The sequence below is a fragment of the Geotrypetes seraphini genome, chromosome 1 (genome assembly GCF_902459505.1).
Source record: "Geotrypetes seraphini chromosome 1, aGeoSer1.1, whole genome shotgun sequence".
NCBI classification, from domain to species: domain Eukaryota; kingdom Metazoa; phylum Chordata; class Amphibia; order Gymnophiona; family Dermophiidae; genus Geotrypetes; species Geotrypetes seraphini.
In genome coordinates this window covers 476,377,774-476,399,117 of record NC_047084.1, presented here as the reverse complement: position 1 = coordinate 476,399,117, position 21,344 = coordinate 476,377,774, and the positions used below count along the sequence as shown (strand labels likewise).

At 43.8% G+C, this 21,344-nt stretch overlaps 1 protein-coding gene across 2 annotated transcripts in view; it reads right to left on the bottom strand.

The window, feature by feature from the left end:
* The window catches only part of DMRT1 (doublesex and mab-3 related transcription factor 1), a 319,782-nt gene that overhangs the window by 91,847 nt on the left and 206,591 nt on the right, over positions 1-21,344 (bottom strand). For both annotated transcript variants that reach the window (XM_033925196.1, XM_033925205.1), the window contains one exon: positions 17,710-17,881. In XM_033925196.1, coding sequence (XP_033781087.1) covers positions 17,710-17,881 — 172 coding nt within the window. The remainder of the gene's footprint in view (positions 1-17,709; positions 17,882-21,344) is intronic.

Here is a 21,344-nt window from a genome sequence, read left to right as displayed (position 1 = left end):
TGGACCGGCAAACTACTAAGACTGAAATTTTTTTTAAAAACCATCGCCGCCCCGTCTCCACGAGCTCGGTCCCACAAACCATCTGATCCCATCCGCACAAGCCTCAAATAGTTATGATTTTATATTGAACATATTTTATTAAAGTATAAAAAGAAACATTAGATCATTTATTATTTTATTGTCCCTTGATACTTCAATTTTGGAAATCCATTTGGGATCAGGTGAACAAAGTAATGGATAATCCAGTGGCACTTACGTATGACACTGTGATATTTGGCACTTTGATGAGAGCTAAAAGCCAAATATCATCTCACAATAACAAACTTCTATTTATTATGACAGGGGTTGCAAAATAGCTTATTTTAAGGAATTGGAAAAACTGGGATTGATTGAACTATACCTTTTGGTGGAAGTCTCTGTGTCACATCTTTAAAATGGAACGTATTATGGACAACAAGGACATTATAAGAAGTTTCAGAAGATTTGGGAGCCATTGACAAAATTTTGCAAAGAGTGATGGTTGATTTTGCCCTTTGATCATGCATGTCCAGGGTGGGTGGGGGGTTGGAAAATATTTTTAATTTTTTATTTGAGTGCAATTTTTGAATATGAGTTTGTGGAGGTGATATATCTATTTGGCATAATTACAATTTTGATTCCCAGGTGTGTAATGAAAAAACTCAGAAGGCAATATATTATCTTTTAATGTGGGATAGGGGGGTAGGGAAAGGTATTGGGAAAATGGATATCAAATTTTCATATTAAAGTTGTTTAGTATTGCTAATATTAATAATTGATGGAAGGGGGTTGGGTATAGTTATAATTTTATATATTATTTGTATGAAATAGTGTATTTTTTATAATATTTTGCTATTTTCAATTAAATGTATTACACTATTGTAATTTAATAAAATAATAAAAATGTTTAAAAAAAAACCCAACCAATTTTGATTGAATTTAAGTGCTTTTATAGTGTAATATGATTGTATAATATGTTGCACTTATTTATGGTTTCAAAATGAATAAAGATATTTAAAAAAAAGATGCGCTTGAGGATAAAATCTACTCTGCAGTCCTAAACATCCTTCAGCACCACCCCTCCATCACTGGGGAGAGACATGCATTTAGTAAACCTGTACCACCATGGAATCAACTTTCAGAGATGCAATATACTGGTTAAAGGCATCCACCATCAGAGAGACATATCTGGGTGTCACATACCTAGCATATGTGACACCCAGGGCTCATCATTTTTTGACAACTCCCTCATCTGTATGAAAAATATGATTTTTAGTAACAATCTAAATGTCACACAAGAGTGTACCTAGGAAAAGGCAGCATCTTACATACTGCAATAGCCATAGCTCTCGCACCTTTCAAGGGGTCCTCAGGCACTTCCCACATGTCTATGAGCATCTTGACTATGTCCGGATGATCAGGTAAAGAGGCCGCTTGCAGTCTCTCAATACTCATAAGACAGCATTCAGAAGTGACAGATGAAGCTTAAATTCCTGCTTAAATTCCTGAAGGGACTCAGAAATCAAGTCAACCAGATGAGCAGGTTTAAAAAATCCTTATACTGTGGGATCCTCACCCAGATCCAGGGATCCACCCGGATCCTGATCTTGGAGATTCGCGAGGGCTGCAACATCCCCCGTGGTGGTAGTGCTAGCCTGCGTAAGTAAGGGCATGGTCATGACATCCTGGTCGACCATGGCAACTGCCAGCACACTAGTTTAGTCACCACGGAAGAGCCGGGCACAATCCCCGCGTCTTGGGAAGGAGGGACCTCCCCCAGCAAGCGAGGACATCTGGTGCAGAGGGGCAGCTGGCAACAGTTTCTTCGCCATATAAGCCATGATACATCATGTTAATAAATTTTGGGGGAAACCCATCATAAGCTGTAGGAGCCACCTTCTGCGGATACTTCTTAGCATGCTTGGAGGACTTACAAGGTTTGGCTGACAGATCACAACTGTGCTTAGTGGGAATGAAAATAGTGCCATCCTTTGGGCCCGTGGTCGACTTTTTTGGGTTCCCCCTGATAGAATCAGAGGTTGAGGGTACTTGGGTCACTGAAATTTCACTCTCTTCTCTTGCCGTAGCGCATGTGGAACACAGCTACCCTCTGGATAGCCATCCACCGCAAATAAGGCACAAGGGCGGAATTTGCAATCAAAAATACTGAAGTTAAAGAAAAATAAACACAAGTAGAAAAGACAAGCTCCTACAATTTGGCTTGTAGGGAAAAAAACCGGATCCCTGGAGCGCAGTCCTGAGGTAAAAGGGGAGGGGTTCAAGATTCTGTATAATGAGGCTCACTAGAAGCTGTCTGGCGACCATAGGAAAATAACCCACTAGTTCAGGAATAGAGCGGGATTGTACAAGAACTATAGCTACATGATGCAGAGTTCCACGTTAGGAGTCACTGCTCAGGAAAAGGATCCAGGTGTCATCATTGAGGATACATTGAAACGCTCAGCTCAAAGTGCAGTGGCGGCTAAGAAAGCAAAAAGAATGTTAAGAATTATTACATTACATTACATTACATTAGGGATTTCTATTCCGCCATTACCTTGCGGTTCAAGGAAAGGAATAGAAAACAAAGATGAAAATGTTATAATGCTCTTGTATTGCTCTGTGGTGCGGTTGCACCTTGAATACTGTGTGCAATTCTAGTCACGTTATCTCAAAAAAGATATAGCGGAATTAGAAAAGGTACAGAAAAGGGCGACAAAAATGATCAAAGGAATAGGATGAGCAAAGACCAGGGCTCTTCAGTCTGGAGAAGAGACAGCTCAGGGGTGATATATAGAGATCTATAAAATACTGCATGGAGTGGAAAGAGTAGATGTGAATCGCTTGTATACTCTTTCCAAAAATACTAGGACTAGGGGCAGGACAGGATTAATTAATTCTTCTAGGACCTCTAGGCACACAAGTATACTGGGCCCCCTAGCCTTGCCCCACCCATGCCACGTCCCCTGCCACTCCTTCCACCCCGCCTCCATTCATTCACCTGTTTTCTTATTTACTTCTTTATTTCCACCACCTCCTCCTCCTTCTCCTGCCCCGCATGGCAGCCACTGCCACATTCTCGCTGCTGCCGCTCAATGGTATTACTATTTATTATTTTTAATTAGTAGCACAGGGCGAGAGAGGGGAAATGCCGATGTCACAAGTGTGTCATTTTTTTTCCCAAGGGAAAAAGCAAAACCCCAGCAGTGGCGTACCTAGCATATCAGCTCATCATTTTTTGACAACTCCCCCATCTGTATGAAAAACATGATTTTTAGTAACAATCTAAATGTCACACAAGAGTATACCTAGGAAAAGACAGCATCTTACATACTGCAATGAGCAATACAACATCAATACACCCATTGTAAAACTAAACAAGCCAGACTTATACAGATCAATCCTGCACAGTCAGTCCTAACAGAAAACCATGTCTTTCGAACACACAGAACACACCTTCGCCTAGTATGGAATATATAATCACAAACTAACCCCTCCCCCTTTTACAAAACTTTAGTGCAGTTTTTAGCCACCGTGGTAACAGCTCAGACGCTCATAGAATTCTGAGCACCAGCGCTGTTACCACCATGGCCGGCGCTAAAAAATGCTCTACACTTTTGTAAAAGGGGGGATAAAATAGAAATACATAGACAAAGGTTAAATTGAACCACCAAGCAGCTGGAATCTGCATACAATGCAACACCATAGAAACAGTGAAGCATGTTCCTTAAAGCAAAAAAATAAATAAATAGAAAATTTTTTTCTACCTTTGTCTTCTCTGGTTTCTGCTTTCCTCATCTTCTTGTCACTCTCTTCCTTTTATCCACTGTCTACCCTCTCTCTGCCCCTTCTATAAGGCATCTTCTCTCCTTCCAGAAACTGTATGCCTCCCCTTTCCATCTCTCCCTTCACCTCCATTGGTCTCTCTCCTCTCCCTTCCCCCCCACTTCCATCAGCATCTGCCCCCTTTCTTTCCCTCCAACCCAATTCCATCCAGTATCCTTCCCCCTTATATCGCTCTCCCTTTCTCTGCACACCAATTCCTTCAGTATCTTCCCCCTTTCTCTCCCTTCACTACCCTTCTATGCTCCTTTCTCTCTCCCTCCAAAGTTTGGAGCAGCAAGGTCCCACGATGACTGCCGGCTCTGCTCAGGAAGTATGTGATGTCGGAGGGAGTGGACTGGAAAACACGGGAAGATGCTGCAAGGTCCCATGATAACTGCATCTGTCGGTCCATCCCCCTCTGACGTCACTTACTTCTTCCCGAGCACAGCCGGCAGAAGCAGTCATCGCGGGACCTTGCAACAACTTTCTGCGTCTGCTGGTCCCACTCTCTGACATCACTTAATCCGGATGCGTTGCCATTGATGCGGGGTGGGGACAGTCTGTTGACATTGATGCTGGAGGTGGGGGGGGGGTCCGTTGCCGTCGATGCTGGGGGGTGGCCCGTCCCGTTTTTGTTGGGTTTTTTTTAGTATAAAAGAACATTTAGAGGAGCTAGTCTCTATCAAGGTATAGAACATGTAATCAACCGAGTAGAAATAAAAAAAAATCCAGTTAAGTCTAAACTATCCATGTCTAAAGAAGGCATTTGAGCAACCTTTCTTTAGTCTTTGTTTTTGGGAGATAGTGTAGTTTAGTAACAGGTGGAATTGATGTGACAAATTTGTTAAACAAATCTAATGCTGATTCTGCAAGTATGAGTGGAAAATTTCAAATTTTTCAGGATTTTGCATCTACTATATTATCCAAAAGTTCTAACTTCCAATGAATTATACTTACGCCTCTTTTTACAAAGCCGCATTAGGCTTTTTTATCGCCTGCCAAGGCTGTATTAGCTTCGACACTCATAGGAATTCCTATGAGCATTGGAACTAATGCCCCTGGTGATTAAAAAAAACAAACTAATACGGCTTTGTAAAAGGGGGGGGTGAGTCTTTAAGCACATTGGTCTCTCTTTGTTGAGGATCTTGGAAACTTTTCTCTGCATTTCTTCATATCAATTATATCAACTTGAAAAGAATGTTGTTGTTGTTCTATCATTTCATTTTCTGTATTAAAGTCCCCGTCTGACCTAAACATGATTGCTTCAAACGCAAAATGCCTTCCCATAACATCTCTAAGGTAAACGTTTCAGGTCTCACCAAAACTGAAGTTGTGAGACCATTAGAAGCAAGCTTTACCACATATTGCAAAGGTTTCACAGGAGTTGTAGTCCTTCGTCTCTCAATATTTGGGGCACTACTCCTTCATACTGTGATCCCCAAGTCACAAAGATGTTCCCCTGCGAAGACGCTGTAACAACTGAGGTCAAGTTGGGTGCTCCTTCCATGAAGCTCTCAACATTCAGCTCCAGGTTCTGGTTCCCTTGTGGCTTACATGGGAAGATCTACTGCTCCAGGCTCAAAGATACTTCCTGCTCAGAGGGTGTCATGAAGCCTCCTCCAGAGGCAATGTCCTAAGCAAGTCTGCTGAAGTTTGTGAGACTATTACCTTGGAACGAGAAACAAAATTGTCCATCAGTCTGTTTAAAGCCGGCATCATGGGTACTGCTGCCTTCTGTTGATGTCCTTTGCATTTTTTACCCATAGGGTAAATTAAGGTAAAAGTTTTTAAGAAAATTGGAGCAGTATGTTGAAGCATGGCACTATGGGCTCCTTTTACTAAGCTGCGATACTGGTTTTAGCGCGTGCTGAATTGCTGCGCGTGCTAGATACTAAAGCCAGCATTGAACTGCCATTAGTTCTAGCCACGTAGCGCGGGTTTAGCACGCGGGGCAATTCAGCGTGCACTAAAAACGCTAGGGCACCTTAGTAAAAGGAGCCCTATGTGTTTGCTATCTTAGGTCCTCCCAATCCTTCAATCCTTCATATTAGACTTTCAACCAGCATATTCTAGTTTAGAGGGCCTTATCGCCACAATATTTCTGCCAAACCAGTTTTGAGAACAATTGTAATCTGCATTTCCTAAAAGATTTATTTTTTTATTTTAAATTTTAAGTATATGTAACAAAAATGACTCCTGATAAATTAAGCAGTGGTCTACAGGGCATCAGAAGTTCTGTATCATCTCTGAATAGGGTGATGGGTTCTCTCTGTCTGTTTCATTGTCAAAGCTACTTGAAGATAGGAGACTCTTCCCAAAGGGGGAACCATTAGTTTCAAATGGTCTACTCTAATCCTTTCAGAGTTCCTTGCAGTATGTCTAAAAAATACATTTTCCCTTCAACCTATCAACGGCACATGCTCACTTCCAGGCTTCTCGGAGAGCCACATCCACACAGGAAACACATCCTTGCCGTGTGCTTTTTTGCTTCCTGAAGTGTAGTTTTGATTAATCATTGTTTTGGGGTTTGTTTTTGTGAGGCGAGCTTTAAAATGCAATCAACATGAAAAATACCCAAAAGACATATTTGAAACAAGTGAAAAAAAAGATTTAAGTAGTGAACTAAATAAAAATAAAAAAAGCTAACTTTGAGTGCTAAGAAAACAAAAGCTATCCCCATATAACAGCCAAATTCCAACATAACTCAATCTGGACATCTCATCTGGTGTGAACTGCACTCATTCCCAGTGTAAACCCCACCACGCTCTGCAATGATATACTGTAATGTCACATCGCAAGCTGGATTTACTATAAAGGGCTGCTGAAGAGCTTCAGAGCAGTAAACACTGCAGCGAGGTGTATTTCACACTGAGCTGGTTTTTATGAAGAACACTTCACCGCCCAGCCGCGGCACCCCAATGATTGATGGTGAAAGATGCATGACAAGCTTCATCATTGTTTGTAAATCTTAACTGTTCCCTCTCACTAACTCAGGAGGCAATTTTCAAAGACAGCGGCCGACAGAAGGACAGCGTGGCTCTCCTGAAGGTTATTCAACTTGTGCTCGGCCCGAGCTGCAGCTGCTGGGAGGCATGCATTGAGATACATTCGCCAGACAGCTACCCTGTACCTGGGAGCTGGAACACTGGCTGCCAAGTTGATGGTCAGACTCCAGAAATCCCATCTACAACCTTTGGTGTTTTGTGCTTATGTGGTCATGATGTGTGTTGCAAGTGTAGTCTGGCACAGAGCAGTGCAGTAAATATCTGGCTGCGCAATCACAGAGTGCAGACAAAAGAAACACACACATTCTGGGGCTCATGTACAGCTAGTGGGGCAGTTCAGCTGGGCTTGCAATGCAGCACATTCTTGGTCACAGCTAGTACCAAGTCTAGCTGACGGACAAAGTGAAGAGTGCCCCATGGCATGGGGCCCTTCAAGAAGAAGAGCATCTAAGCGTGCTGAGAAAAGGGCTAATAATATGGATAGGAATAGGAGATAGGATTTGATATACAGCCTCCCTGTGGTTACAATCAAAGCAGTTTACATATTACAGTATATATAGGTACTTTTTTGTACCTGGGGCAGTGGAAGATTAAATGACTTGCCCAGAGTCACAAAGAGCTGCAGAGGGAATGGCTGATCAGGCAGACATCCAAGGGATGATTTTCAGATCACAGCGGTCACAACTAAAAAAAAGTCTGGAGCTACTTTGCGTTTTCTGGGGTAGGCAGGGAAGCTCCCTCCTTAGGTTCCTGAACCATAATGGATTTTATTAATCGGGGAAGCAATAATTGCAAATCACTCCATAAAAGAACATACAGCAAAACATTCCACAATGGAGCACTACAATGTTTCTATAAATGAGATAGAAAACTCACTTTTGTACTTCTCTAAGGGAGAATGGGGTAGGGAAGTATACACATGCTAGTGTGTGAGGCTCACCAAAAATGGCTTAGAAAAAACCCCAATCCCCTAATTCTATCTGCCCCTGCCCCCTGGGAATATTCATTTTTTCAGTGGTATCAAAGCAGTTCACACACTTTTCATAGTGAATACACGTACACGCCCTTTTTAATACCTTTCCTTGCAGGTGTGAATAAACATGTGGGCTGGAGTAAGTCTTAACAGAGATTTCGGCAGTTGGAACCCAAGCACAGTACCGGGTAAAGCTTTGGATTCTCGCCTGGAAATAGCTAAGAAGAAAAAAAAAAAAAAATTTAAATTGAATCAGGTTGAGCAGACTGGATGGACCATTCGGGTCTTTATCTGCCGTCATCTACTATGTTACTATGTTAAGGTGACCCGGTTGATATAGTGTATCTAGATTTTCAGAAAGCTTTTGATAAAAGTTCTTCATGAGAGGCTCCTGAGAAAATTAAAGAGTCATGGGATAGGTGGCAAAGTTCAGTTGTGGATTAGGAATTGGTTATTGGATAGAAAACAAAGGAGGAGGAGGAGAGTAAACAGTGGAGTGCCGCAGGGGTCTGTACTGGGACCGGCGCTATTTAACTTATTTATAAATGATCTGGAAATTGGAACGACGAGTGATGTGATTAAATTTGCAGATGACACTAAACTGTTCAAAGTTGATAAAACGCATGCGTATTGTGAAAAACTGCAGGCAGACCGTAGGAAATTGGAAGACCAAGCATCCAAGGGGCAGATGAAATTTAATGTGGATAAATTCAAAGTGATGCACATTGGGAAGAATAACCAGAATCACAGTTACCAGATGCTAGGGTCCAGCTTGGAGATTAGAGCCCAAGAAAAGGATCTGGGTGTCATCATAGACAATACGATGAAATGTGCGGCAGCGGTGAAAGAAGCAAACAGGATACTAGGAATTATTAAAAAAGGGATGGTTAACAAGACTAAGAATGTTATAATGCCCCTGTATTGCTCCATGGTGCAACTTCATCTGGATTATTGCATTCAATTTTGGTCTCCTTATCTCAAGAAAGATATAGTGGCGCTAGAAAAGGTTCAAAGAAGAACGACCAAGATGATAAAGGGGATGGAACTCCTCTCATATGAGGAAAGACTAAAAAGGTTAGGGCTCTTCAGCTTGGAAAAGAGATGGCTGAGGGGAGATATGATTGAAGTCTACAAAATCCTGAGTGGAGTAGAACGCGTACAAGTGGATCGATTTTTTTTCACTGTCAAAAATTACAAAGACTAGGGGACACTCGATGAAGTTACAGGGAAATACTTTTAAAACTAATAGGAAGAAATTTTTTTTCACTCAGAGAATAGTTAAGCTCTGGAACGCATTGCCAGAGGTTGTGGTAAGACCAGATAGCATAGCTGGTTTTAAGAATGGTTTGGACAATTTCCTGGAAGAAAAGTCCATAGTCTGTTATTGAGAAAGACATGGGGGAAGCCACTGCTTGCCCTGGATCAGTAGCATGGAATATTGCTACTCCTTGGGTTTTGGCCAGGTACTAGTGGCCTGGATTGGCCACCGTGAGAACGGGCTACTGGGCTTGATGGACCATTGGTCTGACCCAGTAAGGCTATTCTTATGTTCTTGTGGGTTCTTATGGGACATTTTTGCATCCACATAAAGGCACATAAACAACAGACCTAAGTTGGCAAAGGCAGTCTTAAAAATCACTTAGCTATGCATACTAGCCAGCAACCACAAAAAAAGGCAGAGGCCCTCCAATTTTCTTCTCTCTGGTCCCAATTCTACCCCACTCAGGTCTTGCTTCCCTTTTCCTTCCCCCTGACAATGCAAGCTACCCCACCCTCTCCCACTCCTTCAATATTCAGGATAGTGACACGAGGATGTCATTTTAGAAAGACTTCCACTAGGGGCAGGAGCAAATGGGTTCTGCTCCTGTCTCCACCTTCCTGCTGGACCATCAGGAATTGCAGGCAGACCCAGAGTGGCTTGTCCTTCATGTTAAGGAGGGTACTGTCAGGAAGAGGGAGAGGGGAATTTGGGGGTGAGATTGGAGAGGGGAAAATCGGAGTACCTCTACTTTTTTTTTTTTTTTTTACTATGTGGGGGCCAGCCAATATTCAGTTGGCATCTGCATAACTGTTGTATGTGGGCCCCAGTTGAATATCACCCAGGACCCGCATAAGTTCCAGCGGTTAGCACTAAAACAGTTAACTCCGGAAATTCAGTGAATATCTGAGGCTAATTTAGCTGACGACACCTGCTGACTGAATATTGACTTGATAATTTTTCTCTCAAGGAATACAAAACATTGACAAAGAAACTTCAAAAGCAAATGTTCTCCCTGCACCTGGTTTGGGTCATTCTTAGTGTGACCATATGGCTCCAGAAAAAAGGGGATGGATTGAGACATCCGGGTTTTACTTCCATTGAAAGCAATGGAAGTAAGGAGAACAGATTGAAACATCTTGGTTGCTTTCAATGAATGTAAAACCCGGATGTCTCAATCCGTCCCCTTTCTTCTGGAGCCATATAGTCACACTAGTCATTCTACACATGTAGGAAATATTTAAATATATGATGCCAAAAACAGCTGGTTGCTTTGTCTGAAATACAACTGAATTCAGTACTGCATTCCAGCAAAAGTGCAAAGGTAGACAGAAGGGTAGCTCTTCCCATTATTAGCTCCATGGAACTCTCTAAGAATTCAGTTGAATTCAAACCAGTGCTAATCAGTAATGTTTAAACTGCTGACCACCATGAGCTGAATTAGGCCTCAATTTTCAGTTCCAGCACTTAGGAGGACACCCACATCAAATATCTAAACGCTGTGTGGGCTCCAGGTGCACCCCAATACAGGTACCAGGTGCACTATTCAGGCTGCTGCCTAGTCACAGCAGCCATTTTGAACAAGGAAATGGAATGAGCAGGAGCGAACTACCTTCCAGACCACCAGGGAACCTAAGTGAAATAAGTTGGGAGAAGCCCTATTGAGGTCTGATTGCAGCTGTTCTTGGGGGTGGGAGGGGCCAGGAGGGCAGGTCAGATAATGGGGGGAGGGGAAAGGGTTTGGGAGGGAAGATCTCTGGTGAGGGAATACTCAAGGATTGGAAGTTATTGGACAGAGGGGATTTGAGAGCAGGATCGTACCATTATTTAGGCTGATATTGAGCCCGCCACCTGGTTAGCAAACTGAGTAAAGTTAGGACAGCTTTTTTGCTATCCTAACTTTTCCCAGTTAACTAACAGGACACTGCGCTGAATATCGCCACTGCCCAGTTAACTATAAGCTCAGTCTCAACTCCACCTCTGGACTGCCCTGGTACTACCCAGATAGGGCCAAGGCAATCACAGGTAATATCCATGCTTAGCTGCTGAGAAAGGAGATGCTGCTGCTTCTTGGAAGTGCTGCTTAACTATGGTTATTTTGAAAGCATTTGTAGATGTGAGGTTACTTTGAGTTGTTGAGACAGGAGTACCAGTGGCTTCAGACCACTGGATGGAAAGTGCCCACTGAGGATCCCTGAGAGGTATATGGGCAAAAGGGTTTACATGTATTGTAAAGACCATATCACCAAGGACTCGGAGCATTTCGCGTGCAGATATGTAGCGAGAAGAGGAGACTTACTGAAAAAAAGGCAAATAAGAGTGCTTAGTCTTCATTGTGGAAATAATGCATGAGTCTGGATCATGTACAAAAAGCTCCAATGAACTCCAGAGTTTGAGTGGGATCCAGATGAGACTTCTCGTAGTTGACTGCGAACCTCAAAAGTTTGAGTAGTTGAACTGTGTAATTCATGGTCTGGTGAGCCTGATGAGGTGTAGAGGCTTTGATCAACCAGTCATCCTTGTAAGGGAATACTTGAAAACTGTAGAAGCAGAGAAGTGTGGCTACTACTATTAAGCACTTTGTGAAAACTTTGGGTGCTGATGCCAGACCAAAAGGAAGAGCTTTGTATTAGAAATTACATGTTCCCATGCAGAAATGGAGATATTTTATGGGAGGAGGAAGGACAGAAATATGAGTGTACGCTTTTTTGAGATCCAGAGAGCAGAGTCAGTTGTTCTTCTCTATCAGAGGCAATAGGGTTCCTAGAGAGACCATGTGAAACTTCTCCTTCACTATTTGTTGAGACCAAGGAGGTCCAGGATTGGACAGAGAACCTCCAGTCTTTTTCAGTGTCAGAAAGTATTGGGAGTAGAACCCTCTGCTCCTCTCCTGCAGAGGAACTTGTGCTATGGCACTGAGCTGGAGGAGGGCTGAGAGCTCTTAGTGAAGAAGGGTCTTTTGCTGGGAATTGAAAAGAGACTCTTTTGGAGGATGGTTCAGAGGTTTTTTTTTGTAACCGAAGGGAATATCCTCATTTGAGAACATGTAGGACCCAACGGTCTGATGTTATCAGAGTCCAGCATTGATGGTAACACTAGTGGAGAAGTCAATCTCCTACAGGTAGAGTTTGGGGTAGAGGATGAGATATAAATAATAATAATAATTTATTTTTTTATACCACCCAACCAATAGTTCTGGGCAGTTCACATCAAGAGAACTGAAACATTTCAGTGAAGACACAAATTCAGTAAAAAAAACAATAAAATAAATTATTGTACAAATTTATCAAACAGGTAAGTTTTCATCGACTTTCTAAATACATAATAAGATTGTGAGTGAGCAATCAAGGAGCACATCCAAGAGTTCATGGCCATGCTCTCTAGAAGTAAGTAAAAAGGACTGATGCTGTTTAGGCTGAGTTGGCGAAGAGGTTTTCTGCTGCCTCTGTTGACTAGGGTGCCTCTGGGTCACCAATCGAGTAGGTGCAAAAGACTGACTATATCTCCGTCTTGAGTAGTAGTTAGACTACATAGAGAAAGTGGAATATCTTCTTAGCAGTTGAGACTGGTGAGATTTTAAAGAATACAAAGTAGTCATGCAATCTGTGTGTCTCTTGATTTCTTTTTGTGAAGCCTCATCTATATGATCTCCAAATAAGTCATCTCCTACACAAGTTGAACATTAGCATCTAGATCTGAGATTCTCAGTCAAGCTTGTCTGCGCATTGCTATTGAGACTGTAGAGGTACGAGAGGTGATGTCAAATGCATCAAAAGTAGAATGTACCATGTATTTCTTGGTCTCCAGGAGATCATTCATTAGATGTTGGTATGATAAAAAATGCTGTGATAGAATATACAGCAACATCTTTTGGATGAGAGACTTTAAGTAAAAAGTCATATAGAAATTGTATTTTAAAATTGTTTGCCAGCATGGATGCTTGAAACTCTCTGTGACCAAATTTATCCAGAATTCTACCTCCTCTTCCAGGAGTGCTGGTGTAAATTCTGGAAGTATTAGAATTTTTCAGGATGGACTCTACCAATAGGTAACTGTGTCTTATCAAATCCAGGAGAAGACTGAATGCAGTAAAAAGTATCTAACCTTCAGGGAGCCACAGATACCTGCATAGGATTTTCCAAGTTTTTAAATAAAGTCTCTTTCATAAGACTATGGAGAGGAACTATAATACAATCATTAGGTAGTTTTTTTTTCAGCCTCCACATGCTGAGGAAAGTAAGATTCTATTTTCGCCAACAACATTTCGCCGTCCTTGTCCAATCCATCATCCTCTCCAAACTAGACTACTGCAATGCCATCTACTTAAGCCTATCAAAAAAAGTCTTCAAAGACTCCAGCTAATCCAGAATACTGCAGTCAAGTTGATCTTTGCAAAACGCAAGTCTGACCATGTCTCCCCACTCCTAGCCAAACTTCACTGGCTCCTAGTGATTTCCAGAATCCATTTCAAATGCTCCTGCCTGGCTTTTAAGATCATTCACGGCATCCTTCCTCCCTTAATCCCACTATCTTATAACTCCTTGAGTCCTGACTCTACCAGACCCGCCCAAAGGTATAAACTATCCTTCCCCTCTCTACACCGTATTCGCTATGCAGGAAAACTGGGAAAATCCCTTCTTTTCAGAATCACAGGTCTTTGGAACAACCTTACTACCCCGCTGCGGAACCTGGGCTCCCTCCAATTATTCCGCAAGCAACTGAAAACCTGGCTTTTCATTAAAATGTAATTCTATCCCCCCTTACTCTTCTCTTCTATATATAAGTTAATGTAAACCTTTTTTTTCCTTCTCTTCCTATATTTTAAGTTCTTGTAAACCGTGCCGAGCTCCACATCTGTGGAGATGATGCAGTATATAAACTTAAGGTTTAGTTTAGTTTTAGGAAATAATCCAAACCTTTTTTAAATCCTGCTAAGCAGATTTCACCACATTCTCTGGCAATGAATTCCAGAGATTAAATCCACATTATGTGAAAAAATATTTTCTCCTGTTTGTTTTAAATCTACTACTAGTTAGTAGCTTCATTGCATACCCTATAGTCCTAGTATTTTTGGAAAGCGTAAACAAGCGATTCGCATCTACCTTTTCCACTCCACTCAGTATTTTATACACTTCTGTCACATCACGCCTGGGTTATCTCTTCTCCAAGCTGAAGAGCCCTAGCTGCTTCAGCCTTTACTGATTGGGAAATCAACCCATTCCTATCATTTTTGTTGCCCTTCACTGTACCTTTTCTAATTAAGAACCTAAGAACTTGCAAGAGTATCATAGGTGCACTAATTGTGTGTGAAAGCATTGGTGACCCCAGTATCGAGGCACACTTCATAGGTGACACCAGCTGTAAGGACAGTGATCTGTTATCAGTGCATCGACGTTTAGGTGAAGATGCCCGAGATGATACTGAAGTAGCACTGGAAGGGGAAGAATGCTTATGTTTCTTAGCCTTTTTACATGGTTCCCCAATGCAGGCAGCACAAATGACACAGGCATTGAAGTAGACAATGTAGCCGATGTTTTGTTCAGTGTCCATCTGTCTTTTATAACCCCTGTATTATCTGTAAATTGAATGATTTGTTCATCGCTTAGATATTTGAGTAAGCGATTAATCAAATACTTATTAAACTTGAAACTTGTCACAGATGTTGAAGTTGTTGGTACCGGAGATAATGTTGGAGCATATGGATTGGTGACTCCTGCCATTTTTGATGAGGAGGACCTGAAAAGTTTATCGTACTGTAATTTTCAGACTTTTAGCAATTGTTTTCTAAAGTTTAGAACAGAGCGGGCAGGAAAAATCATGGTGTTCAGAACAATGTGGGTCAATATTTGAAATGACCCTTTGACACTAGGCACACCACTTAAAAGCACTAAGAGCCTTGGTCATCAAAATAAAAACTGCCAACATGAAATCAAAGAACCGAATGATCTGGTGTGGGGAGCGGGTGCCCAAAACAGAACTATTGGTAAAAAGGGAAAATTTTTATTTTGGGGGGGAAGGCACAAAAGAGATGTCTAAAATGTATGCACAAAGGGACAAACTCTATAAACAGCATCCCGATTGTAGGCAGTGGTAGGCGTCCTACCGCTGTTTAATCAGCCAATCAGGATACACATTTCTTAAAAAACCACCCAAGGCAGGCCGCCTACACCATAGGATTCTGTCGCTGTTGGGGGAGACACGTAGGGACACTTAAGCTCACCCAAGGCTATGCGTGGGCGTGGTTTCGCCCGGAAATAGCCTTAGGCGAAATTAGGTGACTCTAGGCATCTCCCTAGTTTAGCAGCCGCAGCAAGGAACCTGTCCACTCTGAAAAGTCAGCTAGCAGGAGGGATGCTCACTCCCTCCTGCCTGAACCCCCAAAGCCCTCCCCACAAATGTCCATAGAATAGGAGTGCCCAATTCCTCCTGCTACTACAGCGAATCCTCCTGACACAGTCCAAGGCAGGAGAGATGCCCACTCCTTCCTACCACTGGCCCCATCATCCCTTGAACCCTACCAAACACTCCTCGATTCCACCCCAACATCCCCGACACACCAACATTCCCATGACAACTCCCCGACACCCCCAAGATCCCCCTGCCACCCCCCTTCCTTTATCTGATGGCCGGCAAGAGATATGCCCTGATTGGCTCAGATGCTTAAGGCCCCACCCATAGGAGGGGCTTTAGGTATCTGGCCAATCAGAGTCTTAGACCACTCCCAGTGCATCCCAGGATGCACTGAGAAGGAGGCTTAAGAGTCCGGTTGGCCCAGGTGCCTAAAACCTATCCTAAGGGAGGGGTCTTAAGCATCTGAGCCAATCAGGGCCTTAGGCCCCTCCCTGGTGCATCCCAGAATTTTCCCAGGAGGGAAAATACTGCAATTACTAAATGAAGGTATTAGGTGTCACTTCATGCAACATGTGAAACAGTCTAGCACAGAGATATCATTAAGTGACTGCAACAGTAGTGGCTGCAACAGGGTAAGCAAGAGAGTTTTTGCACTGCTCCTGCCTGTGAAGATTGACTCTCTAGAATGGTAATCCCTCAATTCAGAGGGGTTGGAGGAGGCTCAAGGCTTCAGACAGGTGGAGAGTGTGCTTCAGATTGGATAAGACAAGTAGTTGGAGGTGGCTTAGAATACTTCTGTTGGAATACTTCTGTTAAAGTTATCTTCCAGGCAAGGAAATTTGACCATGTCTCACCTTTATTAATCAAAGCACATTGGCTTCCCATTGAACATAGAATCACTTATAAAATCCTTCTACTTACATTTAAAACTAGAACTAGTAATCAACTGGAATTCATCAATAGACTTCTCATACCTTACGCCCCCCTCAGATCACTCCGTTCCGCTACACATCGTCTCAATATCCCCTCTTTAAAAAATATTAATGCCATGTGCTTAAATATTTTTTCGATTACTGCACTCTGGAACTCTATGCCAAATTACTTAAGAGAAGAAACAAATTTAAACCATTTCAAATCTAAATTAAAAACTTTTTTGTTTAAAGATGCCTTCCTGTAGCAACTGTTCTCTTAAAGATGCTGTTGAATAGCAACTGTCCTCCTAAGGATATCTTGACATCCCTTCTCTTTGGACTTTTCTCCCACCTCTTGTTCTCTCCTTCAGTGTCTCTTTTCTCTATAATTTTGTAGTTCTATCCCTCTTTTCATTTTGTTCAAGTTTGTCTGTTTGGTTAATTGTTCCCCCAATTATGTTTATTTTATTAACTTGACTGTTTTATTGATTGATATATACCACCTAGAAGCCTGATTAGGCGGCATAATAAATTTTTAAATAAACTTGAAGGGTTGATTTTCTTTGGAAGCTGGATTTCTGATAGGAAAACATGTTGTTTGTGGGAGGGGGACAAAAAAATCTACCATATTAACCAGGACAGTTAGGATGGGTGATTTCCAGAAGTAGGTAGTGTGCAACCCATAATTTAGTCCATACTATATATTTTTCCAGTTCAATATATTCATACTCCAATGAATGCACTTTGGAGGGAATTTTTTTAGTATCTACGTGCAAAACTGTTTGCGGAGTTCTTAAAGTACTCTTAATGTGCATATTAAATTATATCAAATGTCTCTGCTAAAAAAAAATAGCTAAGTTTTATTGTATATCTCATATGATAACAGATAATAAATATGACATATTCACTGTCCGTTATCAAAATATATGCCCTCTTTTACTAAGGTGCGCTAATCGATTTAGTTTATGGATGCGTTAGCATTTAGCGCGCGCTAATCGGTTAGCGCACTTTAGTAAAAGAGGGGGATAGACTTGAAATTAACATTGTCAAATGTTATTAATAGACAAGATATCAATACTACTGAAACTTTGTTTTTCTTGTACCTTTTTCTAGCTCTGCAACCATAGTGATTTCTGTACAGTTCTTATCCTACTATCTTGGCCTCTCTTTCTCTAAAAAGTACTTAAAGCATGAAGGAAAAGTGCATCATATTTGCTTTGATCCTTCTTCTACCAGCTTGTAAACTCCTGCCAGCTAGGCACACAGACACCTTTCAGAACTGTCAGGTTAAAACATGTCATTAAAGACTGGTGAATATAAGCCTTACCAGCTGTACATTTGTGCACCGATGGTTCTCTGAACACCTACCACTTGTCTTTGCTTCTGAATATGGTGGGCTCTCATCAAAAGGGAAGATCTGTGACACACAAGCGGTGGCTCCAACTCCCTGTCCCAGGTAGGAGGCCGCTGGATAATAGGAATGCATCCTGTACTGGGAACCCACCGTATGGCCAGGAAGACGGTTTTCAGCATTCTTCATCTGTTCAAAACAGAAACAAAGAAGAAGTTGTAACTGGTATAGAAAAAATTTTCAAAGAAAACTAGGGTGAAGTAATTAGCCATGCTGGCTCCAACCAATAAGTGACCCCAAGTGCTCAAAAATCACCTCTGACCTTCAACGTGCACTGCATTGCTAAGAATCACACTAAATGCCCCTACTTTCATGAGAATTTGGGCCTGATCAAAGTTACTATACTTTTCAGGCGATTTACCTGTCTGTATTATCTTTTAATAGAAAATGATACCTATTTAAGGAAAAAATGCAAAGAGTGATTTTGTATTTTTCATCACACAGTCATGACCTGACCCCTTCAGTTATACTTAAAGAAGCTCTCCTCTGTATATTTCTATGTATACCTCTCAAAATGATTAGATTGAAATTGGTAAGGGTTCAAGGCCTTTCCTTCTACTGTGCAGTTCCTTCATTTTTAAAAATGGAAATTGAGAAACTCTTCAAGTGGCGGACAGAGTGGCACTGGCAGCAGGTGATAGCTCAGCACTGGCAAAAAGACCTGTAGCAATTTCTGAAAAGGCGCCAAAACTCCAGATTATCATGAGACAATGAGCCCACACACATCCTTTGTGTACATGCACATGGTCAAGTGCTACTCAGCGGCTTCTGTGAAACTCTTCAGCAGCAGGAACACAACCTCCTTAGAATCCTGGTAGAAAATGGGCTCCCGTATTAGGTGGTTTTGGGGTGAGACTGTGTTTATGGTTTTTTGGAAACCAAGGTTCAACAATGTTTCTTAGGAACTAGAAACCAGCCCAAAAATCTAGGATACAGACTTAGAATGACCAGAACTTTTATTTATCTACATTTATAAATTGCAGATTCATAATGTGCTCTACATAATGCACAGCAAGTTATTTATTCCAGAAGAAGGGAAGGAGTGGATAAGATTTACTGCTTCCCCCCAGTGCCCACCCATTTACAGCATCTTTGGTAATAGAAAGAGGTTTTAGGCTGTGGTTGTTAAGGCAATGGAGGAGAGGCTAAAACCACAGCTACAAAGGATGGGTAGGATGATGCAACCTTCTACCTACACTCTGAAGCTGCAGCCTTCTAGAGGGGCATTTTCAGAAGAGAAAAAAAAGTTTGCATCCAACTTGGACATTTCCAGCTGGTTGTCCTAAGTTGGAAGAACAGAAACGGCCATTTTCAAATGGCAAAATGCTGGACGTCCAAATATATATATATTTTTTTAATTATCTACTTAGACGTCTTGGCCACCATAGAGTCTAACTTTATACTCCATTTTTGATCAGAAAAACATCCATGTATTGGATGTGGGAGGGGCCAATATAGTAAAGGATTGGCCACATAAGACATCTCAGCCTCATAGACATCCCAACAGGACACCTTATAGGCAGTGGCGTACCAAGGGGGGGGCCGGAGGGGGGGGGCGGTGCGCCCCGGGTGCCAGCCCTGAGGGGGTGCTCCCGGCCTTGCCGTTCAGTCCCCTCCACCCCCGAAGGACCACTCGCCCCACTGACCTTCCTGCACCACCTGTGAAGCAGGATCGCGACGTCAGCGATCCCTGAGCTGCTTGGGCGCTGTTTCCTGCGCCGCGGTCCCGCCCCTCCTCTGACGTCAGAGGAGGGACGGGACCGCAGCGCAGGAAGCAGCGCCTAAGCAGCGCAGAGATCGCTGACGTCGCGATCCTGCTGCGGCTGCTTCATAGGTGGTGCGGGGAGGCCAGGGGGCGAGCGGTCCTTCGGGGTGGGTCGGGGCATCAGGCCTTCAGGGTGGGGCGGGCGGGCAGGCAGGCATTCAAGGGTGAGGGGGGGGACAGGCAGGCAGGCAGGCCTTCAAGGGGGGACAAGCCTTCAAGGGGGGGGGGGACAGGCCTTCAGGGGTGTGTGTGCAGACCTTCAAGGGGTGCAGGCCTTCAAGGGGGAGGGACAGGCCTTCAAGGGGGGGGCAGGCAGGCCTTCAAGGGGGGGACAGGCCTACAAGGGGTGGGACAGGCCTTTAAAGGGGGGGACAGGCCTTCGGGGGGGGGGTGCAGGCCTTCGGGGGGGTATAGGCCTTTGGGGGGGTGCAGACCTTCAAGGGGGTGCAGGCCTTCAAGGGGGGGGACAGGCCTTCAAGGGGGGGAAAGGCAGGCAGGCCTACAAGGGGGGACAGGCCTACAAGGGGGGGACAGGCCTACAAGGGGGTGGGACAGGCCTTCAAGGGGGGGGGCAGGCCTTCGGGGGGGTGCAGGCCTTCGGGGGGGGGGTGCAGACCTTCAAGGGGGTGCAGGCCTTCAATGGGGGGACAGGCCTTCGGGGGGGTGCAAGCCTTCAAGGGGGTGCAGGCCTTCAAGGGGGTGCAGGCCTTCAAGGGGGGGACAGGCCTTCAAGGGGGGGACAGGCAGGCAGGCCTTCAAGGGGGGACAGGCCTACAAGGGGGAGGACAAGCTACAAGGGGGTGGGACAGGCCTTCAAGGGGGGGACAGGCCTTCAAGGGGGGACAGGCCTTCGGGGGGGGGGGTGCAGGCCTTCGGGGGGTGCAGACCTTCAAGTGGGGGGACAGGCCTTCGGGGGGGTGCAGGCCTTCGGGGGGGTGCAGGCCTCCGGGGGGGGTGCAGACCTTCAAGGGGGTGCAGGCCTTCAAGGGGGGGACAGGCAGGCAGGCCTTCAAGGGGGGACAGGCCTACAAGGGGGGGGACAGGCTACAAGGGGGTGGGACAGGCCTTCAAGGGGGGGACAGGCCTTCGGGGGGGGTGCAGACCTTCAAGGGGGTGCAGGCCTTCAAGGGGGGGACAGGCCTACAAGGGGGTGGGACAGGCCTTCAAGGGGGGACAGGCAGACCTTTAAGGGGGGACAGGCCTTTGGGGGGGACCCTGGTTTAGAAGTACACGGAGGGAAGGGGGTGTTCAAAGAGACGTGCATATGCCAAACTTTGGGGGGGGAAAGAAATAATGGGTCTGAAAATAGAGGAGAGGGAGAGAGATGATGGACCATGGGATTTAGGGAGGGAAGGAACAGAAAGGGAGAGAAATTGGACACAAGGGATGGTGTGGAGGAGGGATAGAGATACTGGATAGGAGGGAAATTAGGAAAAGAAAGGGAGAGATGGTGGACTCTGGGGTGGTGGGGAAGGTGGGAGAGATGCCGGATGAAAGGGTAGTTAAGAAAAGGTGGATCTGTGGAGGGAGATGAAAAAAAGGAAAGATACCAGACTTCCTGGGAAGGGAAGGGAAATGGAAAGGGAGGACAGAGTTGGCAGATGGATGGTTAGCATGCAGAAAGAAGGAGACCCTGGCAAGCAAGTTATCAGAAGAAAACCAGAGCCTTGGACCAACAAGATTTGAAATATAACCAGACTACAAAAGGTAGAAAAATTAATTTTATTTTCTGTTTTGTGATTATAATATGTCAGATTTGGAATGTGTATCCTGCCAGAGCTGGTGTTGGACTGCAAACGTGAGCTAGGATTTAACAGAGAGAGGAAA